The 20111-nt window shown below is 36.7% G+C and overlaps 1 protein-coding gene across 2 annotated transcripts in view; it reads left to right on the top strand.

The window, feature by feature from the left end:
* Positions 1–20111, top strand: part of Irbp (Inverted repeat-binding protein) — a 178088-nt gene that overhangs the window by 74535 nt on the left and 83442 nt on the right. For both annotated transcript variants that reach the window (XM_067147594.2, XM_067147593.2), the window contains one exon: positions 10222–10318. In XM_067147594.2, coding sequence (XP_067003695.2) covers positions 10222–10318 — 97 coding nt within the window. The remainder of the gene's footprint in view (positions 1–10221; positions 10319–20111) is intronic.

Consider the following 20111-nt stretch of genomic DNA (forward strand, 5'->3'; position numbering starts at 1 on the left):
ACTCCCAAGTGGATGGACCTCTGCCATAATTCATCCACTACATATGAAAGGGGAGATAACAGATGTGAACAATTACTGTGGCATCTCTCTTCTGTCAATAACTTACAAGATTCTCTCAAATGCTCTACAGAATAGCTTTTACATTAAGAAATATGTGGTTCCACCTATTCAATACTACAAAATTATGAAGTTATTAATACGTCACATGTATTTGATCTCATTATAGGGACCGATTTTGTCAACTTTGCTTGCCATCATCAGCCCAAGAAAATTGTTACAAGGCATTTAGAAAACTAGGCTAACATAATTAAAAAAAATTGGTATGTACAATTTGAACTATTGTTCTTAAACTAAGTTTTCGTACTGGGTGTACACCATAAAAATTGTATATTTAATATACAAAGACTTAGAATAATTCTTATGAGATACAATTCAAGTCATAAATATTATACAATCTTTTGAATATAAAAATAGTAAATGACATTGTCAAATTGCTTGTAGATGTTATAAAAGGTTGATTACAGCATTGAGTTTTTGTAAAAAAAAATTCATAAAGTATAACTTGATTGGACATTAGGGTATTCAGTTGGCCCTATCGAATTTAATACATCTTTAAATTACATTTGCAGTTAAAATTGAAATAATAAATAAAGAGGTTCAACCTATTCAATACAAAAGAATAAGAAATGCAGTGATTACATTATTTAACCCATGAATGTCCAGCATTGCATATGTGCAACGGCGTGCCAGTGCTCTTTTCTTTCAATGTATGAAGTTGTTTTGCAGTAAACGAATGAAAATTGCGCATGTATTCGGTAAAGGAAAGTGTTGTGCTTTGTTACGAGTCGGTTAATCAATAGTCACCACTTTATTGTTGACGAGGTGTATGTTTGAATTTCTCAGTGTGTTCCAACTATCACAATGGCATACCGTAAGAGGTAAGATTCGCCATATAATTTTATGATTTAGAAATAATTAACCTCTTTTAGGAAATCCAGGAAGTAAATTCATCAGAGTTTGAATGTAGCACGATTCCTTTTACAATTAATAACTCGTGGGCGAGTGAGATCCACATATTCCCGGCGTTGCATATTTGCAACGCTAGGCGGATCCGTTGTCAAATCACTTCTTTATGTACCATATTGTATTGAAGGGTTTGTTATTGACGTAACAACCGTTCGTTGCTGTGCATGCAATTCAAACTCGTATACCAGTTTTGTGATGCATTTTATTATTATTATTATTATTATTATTATTATTATTATTATTATTATTATTATTATTATTATTATTATTATTATTATTGTTACGGAGATATCCGTGGTAGTTAGAGGTGAAAGAAGGTGTGGGCTGGAATAGGTCTCAACTACAGAAGTTTGAAAGATGAATTAAAATTTCAACAAGGTGATATTTTCAAAACTTAACAATGGTAACATAGAATTTGAAAACTTAACAAGTCAACAACAAGCCAAAAATCAAATACAGAAAAAATACAAATGTTAGAGGATTATTACAAGGTCTGGGCTTCGAGCCCCACAATCACAATCCTTGAGCTATTAGCCCAACTTTACCAAAGTACAGAATTAAACAAAGGGGCAGAAAAACCCATCATGCCAAGGAGCACCTGCTCCTAACTACAATGTTAAGCCTCCTAGAGGCACACAGAAATCAAATTTAGGAAAGAGCAGACCCGCTCTCAAAGTTCAAGCCTATCAAAGGCCACAACGAATTTTACTTCTATCTGCCCTCAAGGCACACAAGGAAACAGGGGTATTTAATACCCAACCTACAGGGCCTTCGTAATGAAAATAAAACAACAGGTTAAGTTATTGGCCCAAAGTACAGAGAGGACTGGAGGTGTGAACTTGCACTCCAAATACACTTTTAAAACCTAAGTGGCTCTAGGCCGATACACAGGGGCTAGTCCTAAGCTAGAGAGGTGACCTGTATGAGAAAACTTTAATACATTAAGGAAGAGAGGAAACGGTTATGAAAACAATGTCACCTCAATTTCAAAATTGAAGGGGAGCTCGAGAGGGTACAGCACTCTCTATCCCCGCTTTACAGTAGAAGAGATTTGTAGTTTTACATAGACCGAAGAGGAATTATTTTAAAGTGGTAGGTTACATATTAAAAGGTTTTCAACCCTCCCCGAGAGTTAAACTGCTGAACAAGCGAGAAATAAAGATGTTAACAGGCTATTACCTTGTTGAAGAGCTGCTGCTTGAAGAAAGAGGCGCGCTTCCCGCCCCCTGCTACATATCCATACACTAAGTTAGATGTTACTGAAGTGGCCCCGAGACAAGAAAATCAGCAGTTTTTATACCCTCGTGGAAAATTCGAGACCTTTCAAGAATGAATAGACACACCCCCTCAACTTTATTGGATAGCTTAGAGTTACATATCCATATCGAAGAAGACATACACTATTGGTCAAAAATTAATTACAAAAATTAGTGATTGGTTAAATTCAAAACAGGCAGAAAGAAAGGATAACTGTTGCCAACCCACAAACCACAGAACAAAATTTAGTAAAAACAAAACTTAGGAATACAAAATTTCTTCAGGAGAGTACATTCCATTACACCAGAGTGTATTACCATAGTTTTTGGTAGAGACATCTGTTAGAGAATGTCCACACTTCTTGATCCATGAAAAACAAAAGCAAATCAAAAACACCCAGTGACCTCTTCTGATAACTAGTAGAGTTAGTTCAGTGGTAAAGTTCCGGGTTTCTCCAGTAGAGGAGTTTCAATTGGCGCAAGATTTGAACTTGCGTCGCGTAGAGGTGTACCGCCCGGTATTATTATTATTATTATTATTATTATTATTATTATTATTATTATTATTATTATTATTATTATTATTGAACCTCCAGAGCCTACACCCCTTTTTGGATGGAGACTCGGCAGATGAGGACGAGGGAGAGATTATTGACAACCTGAGTCGTAGGCAGCTTGCTGCGGGAGCTGAAGTTGTTCTTTCCAACCAAGAAAGACTGGTGGAAGATTGCAATGATGAGTGTGATATTGTCCCGCCTAATGATAGTGCTTCTGCAGCTGCTCATTGTGTTTTTAATCGAAATCCGTTCATACCTCAAGTTGCACTAAACTGGACTGTAAAAGACTTTTCACCACCTTTCGGTATCTTTCCTGATAGTGACTTTGCGAAGCATAGTGTGTGTAAAGTGTGACGTTGGGCTCTGCATAAGTTGTTTCATTCCGTTCCACACACAGGGACATTCAGATCACTGAGTCTTCAGAGAAACCCACAGCAAATGATCACACCAGTAAACTGAAGAACTCTGAATACCCTGTCAGTTTTCAATATCATTTTCCAATAAATATATTTACTTTGATTAGTGTATATATACAGTATATATGTATAATAGGTACTGTAAATATTGTATATAAACTATTTTATTTTGTCTCTTAGTAAATAGTAAACTCAACAATAACTTATATCTTCTCCACTCTCATTGTTCTCTTATTTTCATTATTTTCTCAAAGAAAACAACATATAAGTTGGTACCTTGCAGACTACTACTTAAGCGCCTAGCATTGCATATATGCAACACCCTATATTTCCGAAACTAAACATGTTTGCTTCAAAATAATGGATCTTCCTTGAATAATACCCTATCCTACGAATGTTTATTAAGAAAAATTGTACATTTCAAAAGATAAAAAATTCGGGTGTTCAAGGGTTAATAATAAGTAGAAGTGGTACCGGTTTCGACCCTAGTCCAGGTCATCATCAGCCGATTAAAACATGAAAAACAATGCATAGGAAAAATAAAATAAAAGATCAAGTTCACTCTGGATCAGTAGAAGAGGCGATATAAAAATGGCAGGGGTAGACACTGTAAAATTCAGAAGAAGTAAAATGTAAGTCACTTAAAAGAAACAGTGCGTAATTTTCTGAACGGCAGTATGGCACATGCAGTGTTAGGCAAAGTCTTATAATGTTTATGAAAAGCAGAGAACGGTTAAATGAGCTAGCTTGTATACACTGTCAGGCACAAAGTCATAACACAATCGAACACATATGAAGATCCATAATCGTGCTGAATCTGAAGATGAGTAGATCAATTGAAGTAACTTGCCAGTTCCCGATGATCAGCGCGATATATTCAACATCAGGCACTGTGGTTTCAAACGCCAACGTAAAATGAAGAATAGCTTAATGATCCAGTATTTGCTTCGGTTGTGGGAATGTAAGTATATATAGATACATATAATATAATTCAATACAATTGAATAAGTAATTGTGATCCTGTAGAATTTTTGGAACAGTTGACGTGAAAAAAACAATTGTGAAGAGAAAAAAATATAGTAAAAAGCGCAATACCGGAAACAAATGAAAACATATATACACAGTGCACTATTTTTTAAAATGTAAAAAATTCAGGTCGTGATTGAAGTAGTCGAAGTCGGCGCAAGGCAAGAGTTAAATTTGAATGAGAAGAACCGAAATGAAGTGGGAATTTTTTTTTTGAGGTGAAAAGAAAAGATAGGATAAATTAATAGAGGATGAGGAATAGTGAAATAAGAGAATAAAAGAGATTGAAGTTAAACGGTGTTGAGGAAGGATAAGATAGGGAGATGAAGGAGGGCTGATGATGACCTGGACTAGGGTCGAAACCGGTACCACTTCTACTTATCATTAAATAAGAATGTAATCACTGTATTTCTTATTCTTTTGTATTGAATAGGTTGAACCTCTTTATTTATTATTTCAATTTTAACTGTGATACTTTTCAATACGGAACAATGAAATTTTTATCTTTAAATACAGTAAAATTGGCTGATTTCATTTTAGAATATTAAAAGTCATTATACATGCAGAGACAGTCAGATTGAAGCAACCAATTTTTTTGTAAAAACAGTTTCTCATAGAATATATGTTAATGAACTGTATAGAATGTTCCAGTTTGCTTTGATAGTATCTAAAGTTTAGTGACATGTATCTTGTGTGGATACAGTAAATTTAATTATATTGGTATATGTGTCACGTAATATTGATCTTATATTTTGATTGTTGTATCCATAAATATGCATAGATTTGAGAATTATAGACTGATGAACGAGATTTCTTGAAAAAATAATATGTTCCAAAGGATTTTGGAGGATCTAGAAAGATCTCGAACCAAGATGGACCTAAAAGAAGAAAATATATTGCGTATTAGCGTGACGGAAGCAGAGACAAAGAGAATTCTTTTTGTAAATAGAAACTCACCTCGAGCACCAAGTTGACGAAAGTAAAGTTGAAGAGGAACTGCCTTGCAAAATGACAGGTAACAGACTGTGAGCCCTAGCGGAGAGGTGGAGCGTGTAATGTAGGGTTAGGGGTGGTGGCGGTAGCTAGAGGGCATTGGTCAGGAGGGCGTTGATTACATTGGGGTAGTAGGCTCGTGTGTTACGTATTATTTTGTATATTGATTGATCTTTTGGTATTTTTAGATTATTAAATACTGAAATAAGTTTATCAAATAAAATTGTAGGTTTTTCGGACAAGTCGCTATGTTTATAGTCATTTATATGCTGTTCTATTGCCGAAAATCTCCTGTATTTAATAGCATTGACATGCTCATTGTACCTGATCTTAAAGGATCTTCCTGTTTGTCCAATATATGTGCTGGCACAGTTGTTACAGTGAAATCTGTATACACCTGACTTATCAAAAGGTTAGAAACATTAACTAGGCTAGAATTATGAAATATGTCGAGATTTCTATTTTTGGTTCTATAGGAAATATTGATATTTTTCTTCTTAAATATGTTGGTTAATCTGTAAATGTCAGAATTAAATGTAAAGGTTGAATAAGTTTTTGATCTAGTTGTTTCTTTTTGTAAATTGGATTTCGGTCGGTGCCTAAACTTATATATTATGCTATAGATGTTGATTCCCATAGGGAATATGAAATATTTGTCCCGAGTGAGTAAATTTATAATACCAATATAAATGGTCCAATATTGGACAAGTAGCCTACGCAGTGGCCTCCATGGTATGCACTATATATGCGTTTTGGTAGGTGTGCTAGGTACCAACTGATGAGCCCAACCTAGTACACGGGGGGGCAAAACGCTGGCAACCAGGAATGAGCTGGAAAATTTATAATGTCCAATAACGGACCATTTATATTGGTATTATAAATTTACTCATTCGGGACAAATATTTCAGATTCCCTATGGGAATCAACATCTATATCATCTGATGGCCAAGCAGTCATCAATTTTTAGTAAGAGACAATGTCTCGTATTGCATTGGTACTGCTGGTGGCTCCAAGTAGCCTACGCAGTGGCCTCCACTGTATGCACTAGCCATGTGTCTTGGTAGGTGTGCTAGGTATCAACTGATGAGCCCAGCCTAGCACACGGGGGCGAAACGCTGGCAACCAGGAATGATAGCTGGAAAATTTATAATATCCATTGACGGACCATTTATATTGGTATTATGTTTTATGCGTTCTATAAAACGATGATTGTAGCCATCGTGGAATGCAATGCTGCGTATAGCATTAAGTTCTTTATTTAAATCTGATTTTGACATGCGAACGTTAAAGGCTCAGTGTATTAAACTATTATAGGTAGCATGCTTTTGGTTAGGTGGGGTGTACGGAGTCTTGTTTAATGTTTGTAGCAGTGCGTGTTGGATTTTTATGAATTTTGTATTTAAAGGAAAACAGTAGCCTAGTAATGGTTAAATCTAAAAAAATGAAGGGCCTCGTTAACTTCAGATTCTAATTGTGAACTTGATGTCTGGATCGATATTATTAAGGTGTGCCAGGGTGGTAGATGCGTCAGTAATACGTTGGTCCATAATAATAAACGTATCATCTACAAATCTGGACTACAGGATTATGTTGTTAAATTTCTTGTCTTTCCCTATTTTTGTATATTCTAGGAAATCTAAGTATATATTGGCTAAAATGCCAGATGCTGGTGAACCCAAGGCTAGTCCATCTTGTTTGTATATTACCTTGTTGAATGTGAAGTAGTTACTATTGGTTAGAAGTTTCAGGATGGTCATAAAGTCATCTATTTCGAGTTGGCTAAGTTGGCTATGATTACGTAGGTTTTTTTAGAATGATTGGTAAAACGCTTTCGGGTTTTATATTTGTATACGTATTGGTGATATTGAATGAATGCAGTGTATGATGTTGTTGCAGTTTAAAGCTGTCTAATTGTTTGATTTGTTGTTGTTTTTAACGGATTTGTTTGCTTGAAATGTGTATTGTTTACTCAGCAATTGATGAATAAATTGCGATGTTTTATAAAGGGGGCTCAGTCTAAAATATTTACTATAGGATGTATAGGAACTCCATCTTAAGGACTTTGGGTTGCGCTTTGACAGTCAGTAGTCCTGGGTTCATATTGATAATCTTGTTTTTTTCACTATCAGTTAGCAAAAAGGTTGTGTTTTTGAGTATCCGTTTTAATTGTTTTTGAATGGATTGGGTTGGATCTTTATCAGTTATTGTGAAGGAACAATCTGTAAAATAGTTTTTTGTTTTGGCGATATAATCTGTTTGGTCCATTATAACAGTAGTGTTCCCTTTGTTTGTTTTGTAATAATTGTTTTTGTGTTTTTGATCTTGTTTTTGAGTTGAAAAATGTTTTTTCTTTCTGCAAGTTGCGTTCTAGATATGCTGTTAGGCGGGCATGGCCTCTCAGTTCAATGCAACCCTCTACGGCTGTGTACTAGTAGTAGCACTAGTAGTGCTGCAGTCGTCACGTGAAGTACACAGCCGTAGAGGGTTGTATTGAACTGAGAGGCCATGCCCACCTAACAACTTTAGGGCAAATCAAATCACAGTTCCAACCATTATATATACAGCAAAAAAACTACATTCCTACAAATTAGCAAAGCTAAGAAGACAGCACAGTTTAACAATTGTATTGTACACAACAAGTTTTTATCTACAAAATGGCCATCACTGTATATAGGAAATGAACATTTTAACATTAAAGGACTGTATTCAACTTTAACTCCTCAATTTTAAGATCGTATTTGAATCCGACGTTACGAGTGTACAGAATTATAGCCATTACGGAATTTGAAGACAACTCATCACCCAGATGAGATTTTTTCATATTTGTGACATCACAAGATTTTTTCTTGCTGTAAAGCTGTTTCTTTGGGGGGCAAACACTGATAGTTCCATATTTTGAAGGTGAATTTAAGGAGTCAAGTTCAGCAATATGTTGTTGTTTATTGTTTATATCGCCAAGTTGTTTTTCACTCACTATACAGCTGATGATGATGTCAAAATGAAACACGTTCTGTAATAAAATAATGTTGTAAATACCATCCAACAACATTTTATTTTGTATTGAAAAGGTGGAACCTGCTAGATTTTAATTCAACAGAGGCTCTGTATGTGGCAGAAACTCTTACAGTGAACGAGAAAGGTTTAATGGAGAAACTAGAGACTAAGGAAGATTTTGAGAGAAATCCTGGGTCCCATCAAAGAAAACAGCGAGTACAGAAGGCGTCACAACCGTGAATTATACAAGCACATGGAGAAGATAAGTGACATGATTCGAAAAAGAAGGATTGCCTTTTATAGCCACATGACATGAATGAGGCCAGCCAGGATATCTAAACAGATATTAACGTACTTTCAAGATAAGAAAACTAAAGGGCCACAGTTCACAGAAGTTGAGAAATGGAAATTTCTTTTAAAGATATCCAGGAGCGTGTTCCGCTTAAGGAAAACTACTTACGTACAAAGGTTTCCAGGATAAGCCAAAGCTGAAGACAGGGAAGGCACGGACCCAAGAGAGAAAAGAACAACACTGGAGACAAATGCAGGAGCATTGGGTGGCAGTTAAGGCTTGAAAAAGGAGACAGTTGAACTGATGTGGTCCCTAGTTGGCCGAAACAAAGAAAAAATAAAATGATGATGATGATGATGATGATGATGATGATGATGATGATGATGATGATGATGATGATGATGATGATGATGATGATGATAGCAGCCCTAAAAATAAAATATAGTATATCATTGACCTAGCCACGATGGGGAGTGCAGCACGGTGGAAGGTCAATGGACTGACTAGCGAGCTGGAGTTGCGCCAACAACAGAGGAACGTTTTTGCAACAACTTGCATCTGTGCTAGAATGGAGAGAAGAGAGGACTTCAGTAAGATAAGTTCCAGATTTCAGTTTTTTGAGGATTTAAGCAGAAATAAACATAAATGTTTGTACATTTCTAAATATTTTGAGTGAGATATGACAGAGTATAATAATGTTTTTTCAAGAACGAAACGTGTTATTCTATTTTAATTAAGTTGTTTCTTTTTCAGGTAGTTTATAAATCTATTTATTCAAAATTAGTTTCGGCAGACTGAAGAATGTAACGGTTGTAAAGGAAACCTTGTTCTAGAAGCAGGAATGCTAATAGTTTATTACACTGTCTTCTTTATGTTCTTTGGGGGGCAAACACTGATAGTTCCATATTTTGAAGGTGAATATTTTGTCCAGAAACTCGTGTTGTGAGGTTGCGCATGGAAGAGAAGAGCTGTGGGGGTCTTCACTTTCTCATCTGTGAGCTTTATTACTGTGGCATACTTCTGACATTTCCTTGAATAACCAGGCTGATTAGAACACCCTTTGTTGTTCTTAATTGGATAGTAATATGTCTCTACATGTTCATAATACCCCATTATAGTTTCACTTTCATGTATGTTTATAACATAACAGGGACAAAGACTGGCAATGGCTTGTTTGCCCTTCTTTTGAGCAGCACTATAGGCTTAATTTCAACCAGCCATAGGTGCCATGTTGTTGCAATCTTCAAAACAATATGGTTACTTTCTACATTTGGGAGATGGTGGGTTCAAATCCCACCGTTGACAACCCTGAAGATAGTTTTCTGTGGTTTCCCATTTTTACACCAAGCAAATGCCTGTCCACAGCCGCTACCTCCGAACCCTAGCCCTTTCCCATCCTTGCGTTGCTGAAAACCTTTGATGTGTTGGTGCAACATTAAACCACTAGCAAAAGAAGAAAAAAGAAGTTGACTGGTGAGGCACTCGTCTTTCTCTTATGAAATGCCTCATTTATAGTGATAAGATCTGATAGTGCATTGTATTCCTTTTATCATTGCACTCCTTTACAGTTCATGATGCAGTAATCGAGAATATTATTCAACTCATCTTATCATCTTCAGATCTTGATGCTTTATTGCTGAAAATATTTTGTCTCTTTGCAGCGGATATTGCAAAATACTGTGCGGAAGAGTATGGCCATTCCGATGATTTTTCTCTGTCAGATGCTCTCTGGCAATGTCAAAGGCTGTTTTCAAACTGGTAAGAAGATATTCATTTAACAGAGACCTTTTCTTTTTAGTGTAATGTTATTTTTATTACTATAAGGAAGTCATGTTGGATATTTTTACCTGTAAGGAAAATCAAAATTGCTGTTATTCATCCCTTTGTTCATCAGTTACTGAGTGGCTGATTAAGGTACTTTGTGTTCAAGCAGAGCCGTGCTATGGATTTAGGTGATAGATGAGATTGAATTTTTTGTTGACCAATCTTGAAACAGGCTGGTAAAGATGAAAAACTTTCATACTTTCTTGTGCAATAAGTAGAGGTGTTTAAAAATGATTTTGGTTTTATTCACAAAGTGTTGATTCAGAATGTAAACTGTGATAGTTTGTGTTTTTATTGCAAAATCAGTTAACATAATCACTTTTGCAAACTTACTTTTTCATCCATTTGTGATTGGCTATATGATTAATTTTCTGAACTGGAATATTTGCTTTATCGAATGTTTCTATAGTTTCCAGGATGAATGCATCTTTTAAAGATTTTTGCTGTTTGCTTATATCAAGGGTTTCTTTCTAGGATGGGATTCACTGTCTACCTGGTTGGTTTAATGAATGTATTTTTTCTTTAAGTGTGCTTTTCCGACAAACAGTGTTTATTAAGCGCATCTTTTCACATAACGTTAAAGCAACACTTGCAATACTTGCACATCAGTATATTTCTTGATACAATAAAACCTCCTTGTTTGAATTCATATGCCCTGTCTGATATAGAAACCCATACTTTCTTTTTCATTCCTTTGTCCCATTCCGAATTTTGCTATGGCATTACCTTCTCTTCCTTCTACTACCACTGCATTCCAGTCTCCCATCACAATGAGATTCTTGTCTCCTTTTACATATTGTATTAAATCTTCTATTTCTTCGTATATTTTTTAGATTTCTTCCTCCTCTGCTGAACAAATACACATATAAACCTGCACTATTGTTATGGGCATTGGCTTGGTGTCTATCTTGACAAGAATAATTTGTTCATATGCTGGTTTTAATAGCTTACCCACTACCCTATTTTTAAATTTATTTTTAAACCAACTTCTGCATTTCCCATAGTTTGATTATGTGTTGATAATTCTATAGTTGCCTGGCCAAAAATCCTGCCCGTCTTTTACTTTGAGTGTGCTTTTCCCTTCCTGCCAACATACATCACTTATACCAACAACGTAATTTTAATCTATCCATTTCCATTTTAAATTCTGTAACTGACCACATTGATACAAAATTCTAACATTCCACACTCTGACTTGCAGAATGTCAGTATTCATCATCCTGATGATTGTCCCCTCTCGTGTATTCTCCACCCAAAGATCTGAATGGGGGACTATTTTACCTCTGGAATATTTTACCCAGCAGGAAGCCATCATCATTACATCATTCATTTATTCATTCATTCATTCATTCATTCATTCATTCATTCATTCATTCATTCATTCATTCACAGAGAGAGGTGCATGTCCTCTGGAATTAGTTACAGCTGTTGTTTCCCATTGCTTTCAGCCATATAGCAGTATCAATGCAGCTAAGCCATGTTAAATATTATTTCACGGCCCTAACAGTCATTCATCATGACTGCAGCACTTGCGGCTTCTGAAAGCCTGCTATCCCGCTTTCAGCGAACCATTTGTTAGTCTGGTCTCTCGAAAGATACCCATCCGATATGTTTGTATCTACGGTTCATCTGTCTGCTTCATTGGAACGTGCAAGCCTCCCCTCCTCCACTAGGTCACATAGTTCACAGGGGAAGATTATTATTATAATTGTAATTAATTAGTGAGAGATAAAAGCAATAACATTATTATTAATCATAATTAAATACTAAATTTTAAAAGATGTTAGACAATTCAAATAGTTCAGAGGGTTCACATAACGTTGCTAACATCACACTATTCAAACTGTAATACTACAGTAGTAAACACATTCTGCTGCAGAAAACACACCTTTATTGATGCTTTTTTTTTTTTTTTTTTCCATAGAAATCTGTTACAGCAAGAATTTACAATGGTGAAAAATTTACTCGCTATAGCGGAATGTCGTCATACCCAATTTCCCCTAAATTTCAGAAAAGATACGCAGAAAACCGAATACCTTTATTGATGCTTTTTTTTTTTTTTCCGTAGAAATCTGTTACAGCAAGAATTTACAATGGTGAAAAATTTACTCGCTATAGCGGAATGTCGTCATACCCGATTTCCCCTAAATTTCAGAAAAGATACGCAGAAAACCAAATACTTCACCATGCATGTATCATGGAAACATATTGTAAGTCCTGGCAAAATAATACCGGGCAAGTTGGCCGTGCGGTTAGGGTCACGCAGCTGGGAGCTTGCATCCGGGAGATAGTGGGTTCGAAACCCACTGTCAGCAGCCCTGAAGATGGTTTTCCGTGGTTTCTCATTTTCACACCAGGCACCTTAATTAAGGCCATGGCCGCTTCCTTCCCACTAGGCCTTTCCTATCCTACCATCACCATAAGGCCTATCTGTATCGGTGCGGCATAAAGCAAATAGCAAAATAATGATAATAATAATAATAATAATAATAATAATAATAATATTTTTGCTGTAAATTTGTGAGTGAACAGCCTCTCTGAAATTTAACCCGGTGTGGTATTAAACTAACCTCTGAAATCAGTGATGATGTGTCTTGAGATGAATAACATTTTTATTTATTTACTGTACTTAGTACTAAAATCAACTGCCGGGCTGAGTGGCTCAGACGGTTGAGGCACTGGCCTTCTGACACCAACTTTGTAGGTTTGATCCTGGCTCAGTCCGGTGGTATTTGATGGTTCTGAAATACGTTTTCAATCAGTTCAATTCATTCACTACTGATCTGCGTTTGGGGCAGTCGCCCAGGTGGCAGATACCCTATCTGTTGTTTTCCTAGCTGTTTTTTTAATGATTACAAAGAAATTGGAATTTATTGAACATCTCCCTTGGCAAGTTATTCCAATCCCGAACTCCCCTTCCTATAAATAAATATTAGCCCCAATTTATCCTCTTGAATTCCATCTTCATGTTGTGATCTTTCCTACTTTTAAAGATACCACTCAAACTTATTTGTCTACTGATGTCATTCCACGCCATCTCTCCACTGACAGCTCGGATCTACATACCACTTAGTCAAGCAGCTCATCTCCTTTCTCCCAAGTCTTTCCAACCCAATCTTTGCAACATTTTTGTAACACTACTCTTTTGTCGGAAATCACCCAGAACAAATCGAGCTGCTTTTCTTGGATATTTTCTAGTCAGCCTTGTGTCTGTAGATTTAATAGTAAATTATGTAAAAGAACTCCTGCAGGACTTAATTTCGGCACCTCAACATCTCCGAAAACCGGTAAAAGTAGTTAGTGGTACTTTAGGCCAATTACATAGTTATTACTGAAATCAGTTGTTTATTTCAGCCTTTATTTTGACCGAGCTAATGAAAGCTATCTGTCACGTTATTTATGCACTTACGAAGAAGAATTACAAAGGCATGTTCTCTCTTGTTTCGAACTTGAATATTTGTTTGTCACCAGTCAACAGGGATTAACAATCGGCAGCGCGAGATAGCTCACTAGTGCAGGTACTGGATGTAGTGAGAAATCTGTATGGATGATCGATTGTGTTCAATTTAAATCTAGTGTTCAGAAACACACAACTAAAAATTCCTGTTGTACACCATCACATTTTACTTTCAGTTCAATACTTCACAAGAAAAATTTCAAATTTTGTCAAAGACTGTTCAACATTGCTGAAGGTTTGACAAGATTTGAAAAGATTTGGCAAGGTTTGATAGAATTTTGTTTTAATGTGAAGGAAAGTTAACCAGCAGTTGTGGTTCTTGGACTAGCAGTGTGATATATTCTTAATTAAAAGGAAGAGAAACATGCAGTAAGGCATAAATTACATGGAAAAATGATTATGATATTGTAATGGTTATAGCATCCTCCATGCCAACTGGCAGTGGGCCCGGCTCGGCACCGTATAGGCCCATCCCTTACGCTTCAACTGCACCAATCATGAGCAGCACGTAAGTGCTAGGCCAGGCCCACTTGCTTCCGCCCGCAGCCCCGTAACAGAGGAGTATGGAAATGACTCCACGATTAATCTGCAGTGTTCCATCTCGCGAGATTCCTGGATCCATCCAGCATCCGGACTATTCTCGAAGGGCCAGCGCATATATATAAGAGAGGAACGGGGTTCGACAGATTGAGTGAACAATGGATACTATCCCGACCTGCGGGACTGACGTGTAGGCTGTGGACCGTGACAGCACTAACGGGTGTGACTGAGTGGCTGAGAGAGTGTAGTGTAAATAATCGATGACTGTGTGTGTGTGTGTGTGTGTCATTGTAGATGGAATATGAGAAGCTAAGAGAGAGAGCGCGAACCGTGTAAGTGTGTAACCGTGTACTTGTAAGTTGTAGGCTCGGCTTTCGTCTGTGTGTGTGTGTAAATCTGTAATTGTAGTGCTTAGTTAATAAATCTTAGAAATAGGATGCTGCCAGGTTCTGAACTCATTTATTTACCCCGCCAACACGTTTGTTATGTATTTACTGCCTTAACATCATTTGCAGAGGTTATGTTATATTGCATTTATGCACATGATTTGAATAAAAACTGATAGCAATGCAGTGGAAATTCCTGTCTTATGGCATATTAGGAATTCAATAAAATATCGATCATGTTATTTGCTTAACGTCTCCCAATATTGGGAGAATTCGCTACTAATAATAATATGCAAAGATCATCATAACTTGAACATTGCGGATGGTGTTTACTTATAGGTTATTGTACAGTAATAAATATAAAAGCTGTCCACTTCCTTGAGAAATTTCTCATTTGATTGGTACTCTACGGTGATTCCTGAATAAAGGCAGAAATGTGCTTCATACTTTAGCATTACACACATAAAATCCCCTGGTCATGAAGCCATTTTCATTGTTTACATTCCTAACAATCCCAGCATGCCTGGTGACTTAGCGTGCACCGTTAATACTTGAATTACAGTGGTCCATTGTGTCAAAATCTTTGATCGACAGGACATGAATTAAATTTCAACATCAACTTTTTATAATACAAAATAAAATACACCAGCATAATTCAAACAAGGGACCAGTTACCAAAACTGGCAAAAAGTGCAGCGATTAAAAATGTTTCACTGTTCAAAATCAAAGTTAACACTATTCTAGGCTATATTACATTTGCATTTAAAGTTTCCTTTCACACCATTAAATTTGACTACCGTGGTTACCTTACAGAGCCTTCAGGAAGGAGGCATAAGTTGCTTGCTTCAGTTTTGTGCCGGCAATGGTGTTCCTTATCACAAAATTCTTCACTCGCTGGATAGCCATCAAATCGTCTAGTGATGTGTCATTTACTGTATAAAATGTTTTTAAAACATCTAAAGCACTCATGACTGCAGACTGCGTTAGTACGTCTGTGATGTCCCCGTCCTCCACACTCTCATCGTAAGTTAGTAGGCTTAACAAGTTCAAGTATTTCACTCTCATTCAGATCCCCGTACACAGGCACACCTTTGTCAGATTTTATATAATCATCAAATTGACAGGTGACATCCAGCTGAGAAGAGACATGATTCCAGCTATCTGGTACTTCGAGATGAGGAAGTTCCTCGTCAATAATTTCCCTTTCTGTTTCACTTCGTCAGAATCAAGTGTGTCTGAAACATGCAGAAATTGCAATGGGAAATATGGCTTCCCATGACACTGCAATACCTCGGATAGTTTCCAGTACATTCCATTTCAGTACTCATTTTACCTCAAGCGTGCGCATCAATGAGTTGACCAGTATGCTACAAAAGCGGTGTTTAAGGAGTTTTATATATGCCCTGATCAAGTGGTTGTTGCATGCTGGTACAGTTTGGTGGTAGGAATGCCAATTCAATCTTCTTTTAAGTCACAGCAGAATGAAGTGGATTTGTTTTATTTATGATACTGTTTTCAAAAGGAATGAAGACACCCAAACACAACTTAGAAACAGCTGACAGTTTGAACTATGCTGTTCACGGAACCAAAAACTGAAGACAAACAGAAATTTAAATTAACATTTCACAGTACAGTCAGTTTGCTTTTAATATCACTAATAGGGCCTACACAACTTCTTTGCATGTTACAGAAAGAAACTCAATCTTTTAAATAAACAATAGCACAGTCTGTTCACATCTCACACAGAAAGCAATTTTAGACACGCACACTAAGGAAATCACAACTTAAGCAACACAAGAAGTGGTTTTACTCTGCGTATGACGGCAATAAATAAAAGCATCAAATTCAGTCACACCACGAGGAACGACAGTTTTCGACAGCCATAATAGCAGCTCGATAAATAACTCTTTATTGCGACAGTGCATAGCCATAACAGGTTGACCAACCCAACAAATTTGTGACTTCCGAAAGAACTACCGCTTCATGTGAATTCTTGATACGAACAAGAGTATAATGATGCCAATAAAATCCATTGCAAGAGACCCGCTGCTGCAATGTTTGTCGATCTTTTCATAGAAGGTTTTGTAATCTAATTGTGTAAAACAATCAAAGTAATATACAAATATTTACCTACTTTAGTGGTGAAATATTGAGAGTTACGCGGAAAAAAAATATCAATAGTTTTTTGCTCGATTTTTACGCTGAAGTGTATAAATACCAATAACAGAAAATAAAACATGTTAAAATCTCTCGTAATAACGGATGACTCGGTGAAAGGGTTCTCATTGTAACTGAAGGCTGTTGTACAGGACATAAAACACCTGTCGTTACGACAGGATTCTCGCTATAACGGACTTCTACTGTATTATCACTTGGAACACCTTTAATAATGTTGAAATAACAACACTGGGTACCAAATCATCATGAAAACAAAACTCTTGCCTCCACATCAAAACACCAGGATGGTGACGTCGTCCCTGTGGAAATGTCACGTGTAGACGACCAGATCTACCTATCTAGTTGGCCATGGATAAACGCAGTTCTTGAAAGTCATCTTGCCAGTGACATTCATAAGAGAAGTATTTGCACTGCGGCCACTTATTCTATCACAAGATTTTTTTGAAGTAATCTACATTTGACCAGTAGGGTTGTATAATTGTAGGATTTGCATGTGAATTCTTGGATTAAAGTAAAGTATGCATTGCAATAAGATGTTCTGTTACTAGATGATTACTATTCATTTTTTTTTCTTTTGAGGTTGAACCATGTTGTTGTTTTAAATGTACCTTACAAACAGGTTGCTGATGTTTCAAATGCATTGTAGTATTCTTTGTCAATGTGACTGCTGTACCCCTACTCAATGGTTTCTATTCTGGCTTGCTTTACCTTGTTGTTACTAATGTGAAAAATGACCACCTCTTCCTTACCCTCCTCCTTCCCTTTCACTTTCCTCAATATCTAACTTGATTCGTGGATAACACACCTTGGTTCCCTTTTCCCATCCATCTCATTTTATCTCATTCACCCTGGTCTCTGTTATCTCCTCCCATGGCAGCAGAATCTACTTCCTCTCCTTCTCTCCCTCTCATGACTATGTTCTCCTCCTTCTTCTAATCCTGTATTCTGTGTTTCCCTTTCCTCTTACTTCCCTTCTCCTCTGTAACACTTACCCGTTCCCAAACTTCCCTCTGCTGTTCTACCAGCTATGACTCATCATGGTTCTTCAGCAATTTGTTTCCTGAATTTCCCCTCTGACCCCTGAACCCTCAATATTTTTCCCCTTAAATCTTTAGACACAAGTCTTCCATAATTTTCCCCCTTCCTTTCCCTCCCTCTTGTCCATCTATCATACCCTGTATATATTGTTCGAGTGAAACCTACCTTCAATCCTGTCCTTCATTAGAAGCTCAATTATCGCCTTCAAACTCTCTTTAACTCTTCTCTCATATGCATTAATGCCTGCTTAAACCCTCAGCCCTATGCCTGCATTGCTCATACATTCTTTACTCTTCCACAGAAATATGGAATAATATGAACATGTCAAAAAGAATATAACATGCAGTATTCTGTGAATAAAAGAAGGAGAAAAAGTTATCGAAGAAAATATATACTACACAAGTATTACACGACAACGAAGGTTATTTGGGGATATTAATTTCAGCTATGCATATTGGTTACGAGTGTCAAGTGCAGAGAAGATTGTGAATTTGCTAGGTACATGTACTTACAAGAGAAGGTTTAATCAGTCAGACCAAGCTATGCCACTGGTATACGTGACAAATTGAATCATCACCGGTATTTAAAATATTCAGATAATCAAGATCCATGCTATAATTATAAAAGTTAGTGATTTATAAAGTTTACATTAACCTACTGTAATTTTTTGAGGTTCTTCTGTTGGGATAATTTTAATAGGCCTACTTCTTTTTCTCCCTTCCTATAGCTGGTACTTTTCTTGTTTGAAGTATTGGAACTGTCTTCTTCTAGATCAGTGTGAGGAGGAAGGGATGATAATCATATTTTTCTCTTTAAAACATTGATCACCATTAGCCCTAAAAAAAATTGAAGAGACAATGCAGTCGAACTGTGGGAAGTAGATTGATTCGAAAAATGGGATCTTCATTTTGATTTGGTTGCGAGTGTCAAATGCAGTGAAGGTTGTGAATTTGCTAGATATGTATGCTTACAACAGATGGTTTAATCGCTCAGACCAATCTATGCCACTGGTGATCATCTATTTGGGAATCATGCTTGAAAATACATAGTCCTACTGGCCACTGTGACCATAATATTAAACTGTTCTGCATTGTCTAATATCCTTTCATGGACAACTTGCAGAAATAGTTATTTATTCAGAATCCTTTCTGATAATATCTACCTTTAACTCTGCATTATGGCGGAGTTGGTTGAATACACCCATGGTATCCCCTGCCTGTCGTAAGGGGTGACTGAAAGTGGTGCCTGGGGTTTTGAATTTCGAAGTGTAGGTTGGCGACTGCAGTTCCCCTAGCTGAATCTGGCATTACTTGTACTAGGGTTCTTAGTTACCTCTCTTGGTCAATTTTTGTTCTATCTCGATCCCGACAGTATTAGGTTAGCGAGGCCTAGGGATTCTTTCATTATCACGCTCATTGTGGCCTTTCCCTGTCCTTTGTGGATATCTTCCTTCCTTCTGATTAGTGTCAAGAGAGGATGGTTGCCTAGTTGTAATTCTCTTAAAACCGCCGCCACCACCTTATTAGAATTTTTTTCTGTCATGATGTCATGCTTAGGAAACATATGTGGCCACTGAATGATAAAATTATCAGTAGTAATTGTAGACATGATATTAAGCTTTTGGGCTTTTGCCATGAAAGAAAACCAGGTGAAATTCTTTGTTTTGCAGAGAACGTTGCTTCGTGTCTTCAGAAGAAAATCTTGTTTGTTCACAAGCAAGACTTCTCTAATAATGAAGTTTTGAATTTAAGAATGCTTTACAGTTGGTCTGTAGTAAGTTGTACTTCCATTCGTCACTAGTTGGCTCACTTTGAGCTAGCCTTTCGAGCTCTAGTTAAGATGCTTTCATTGTACGTGCATTTGAAGTGAACAGCAAGGTCATCAGATGAATCGGGGTTGAATGTGGTAGAAGAAATAATAAATAGAAATAAAATGAAATGAAAAAATAAAATAAAGTGCAAAGAAAGACTAACATGATAGAAGAATAGAATAGAGCTGAAGATGGAAAGAAAAGTGTGTAGCAGAAAAACGAGAAAATTGAGTGCGTGTCAGACGGGGAGAGGTGTACTACGAGATTGAAGACACAGGAGTGAAAAGAAGTAATAATAATACAGTAACAGGTGTATAC

The sequence above is a fragment of the Anabrus simplex genome, chromosome 5 (genome assembly GCF_040414725.1).
Source record: "Anabrus simplex isolate iqAnaSimp1 chromosome 5, ASM4041472v1, whole genome shotgun sequence".
NCBI lineage: Eukaryota > Metazoa > Arthropoda > Insecta > Orthoptera > Tettigoniidae > Anabrus > Anabrus simplex.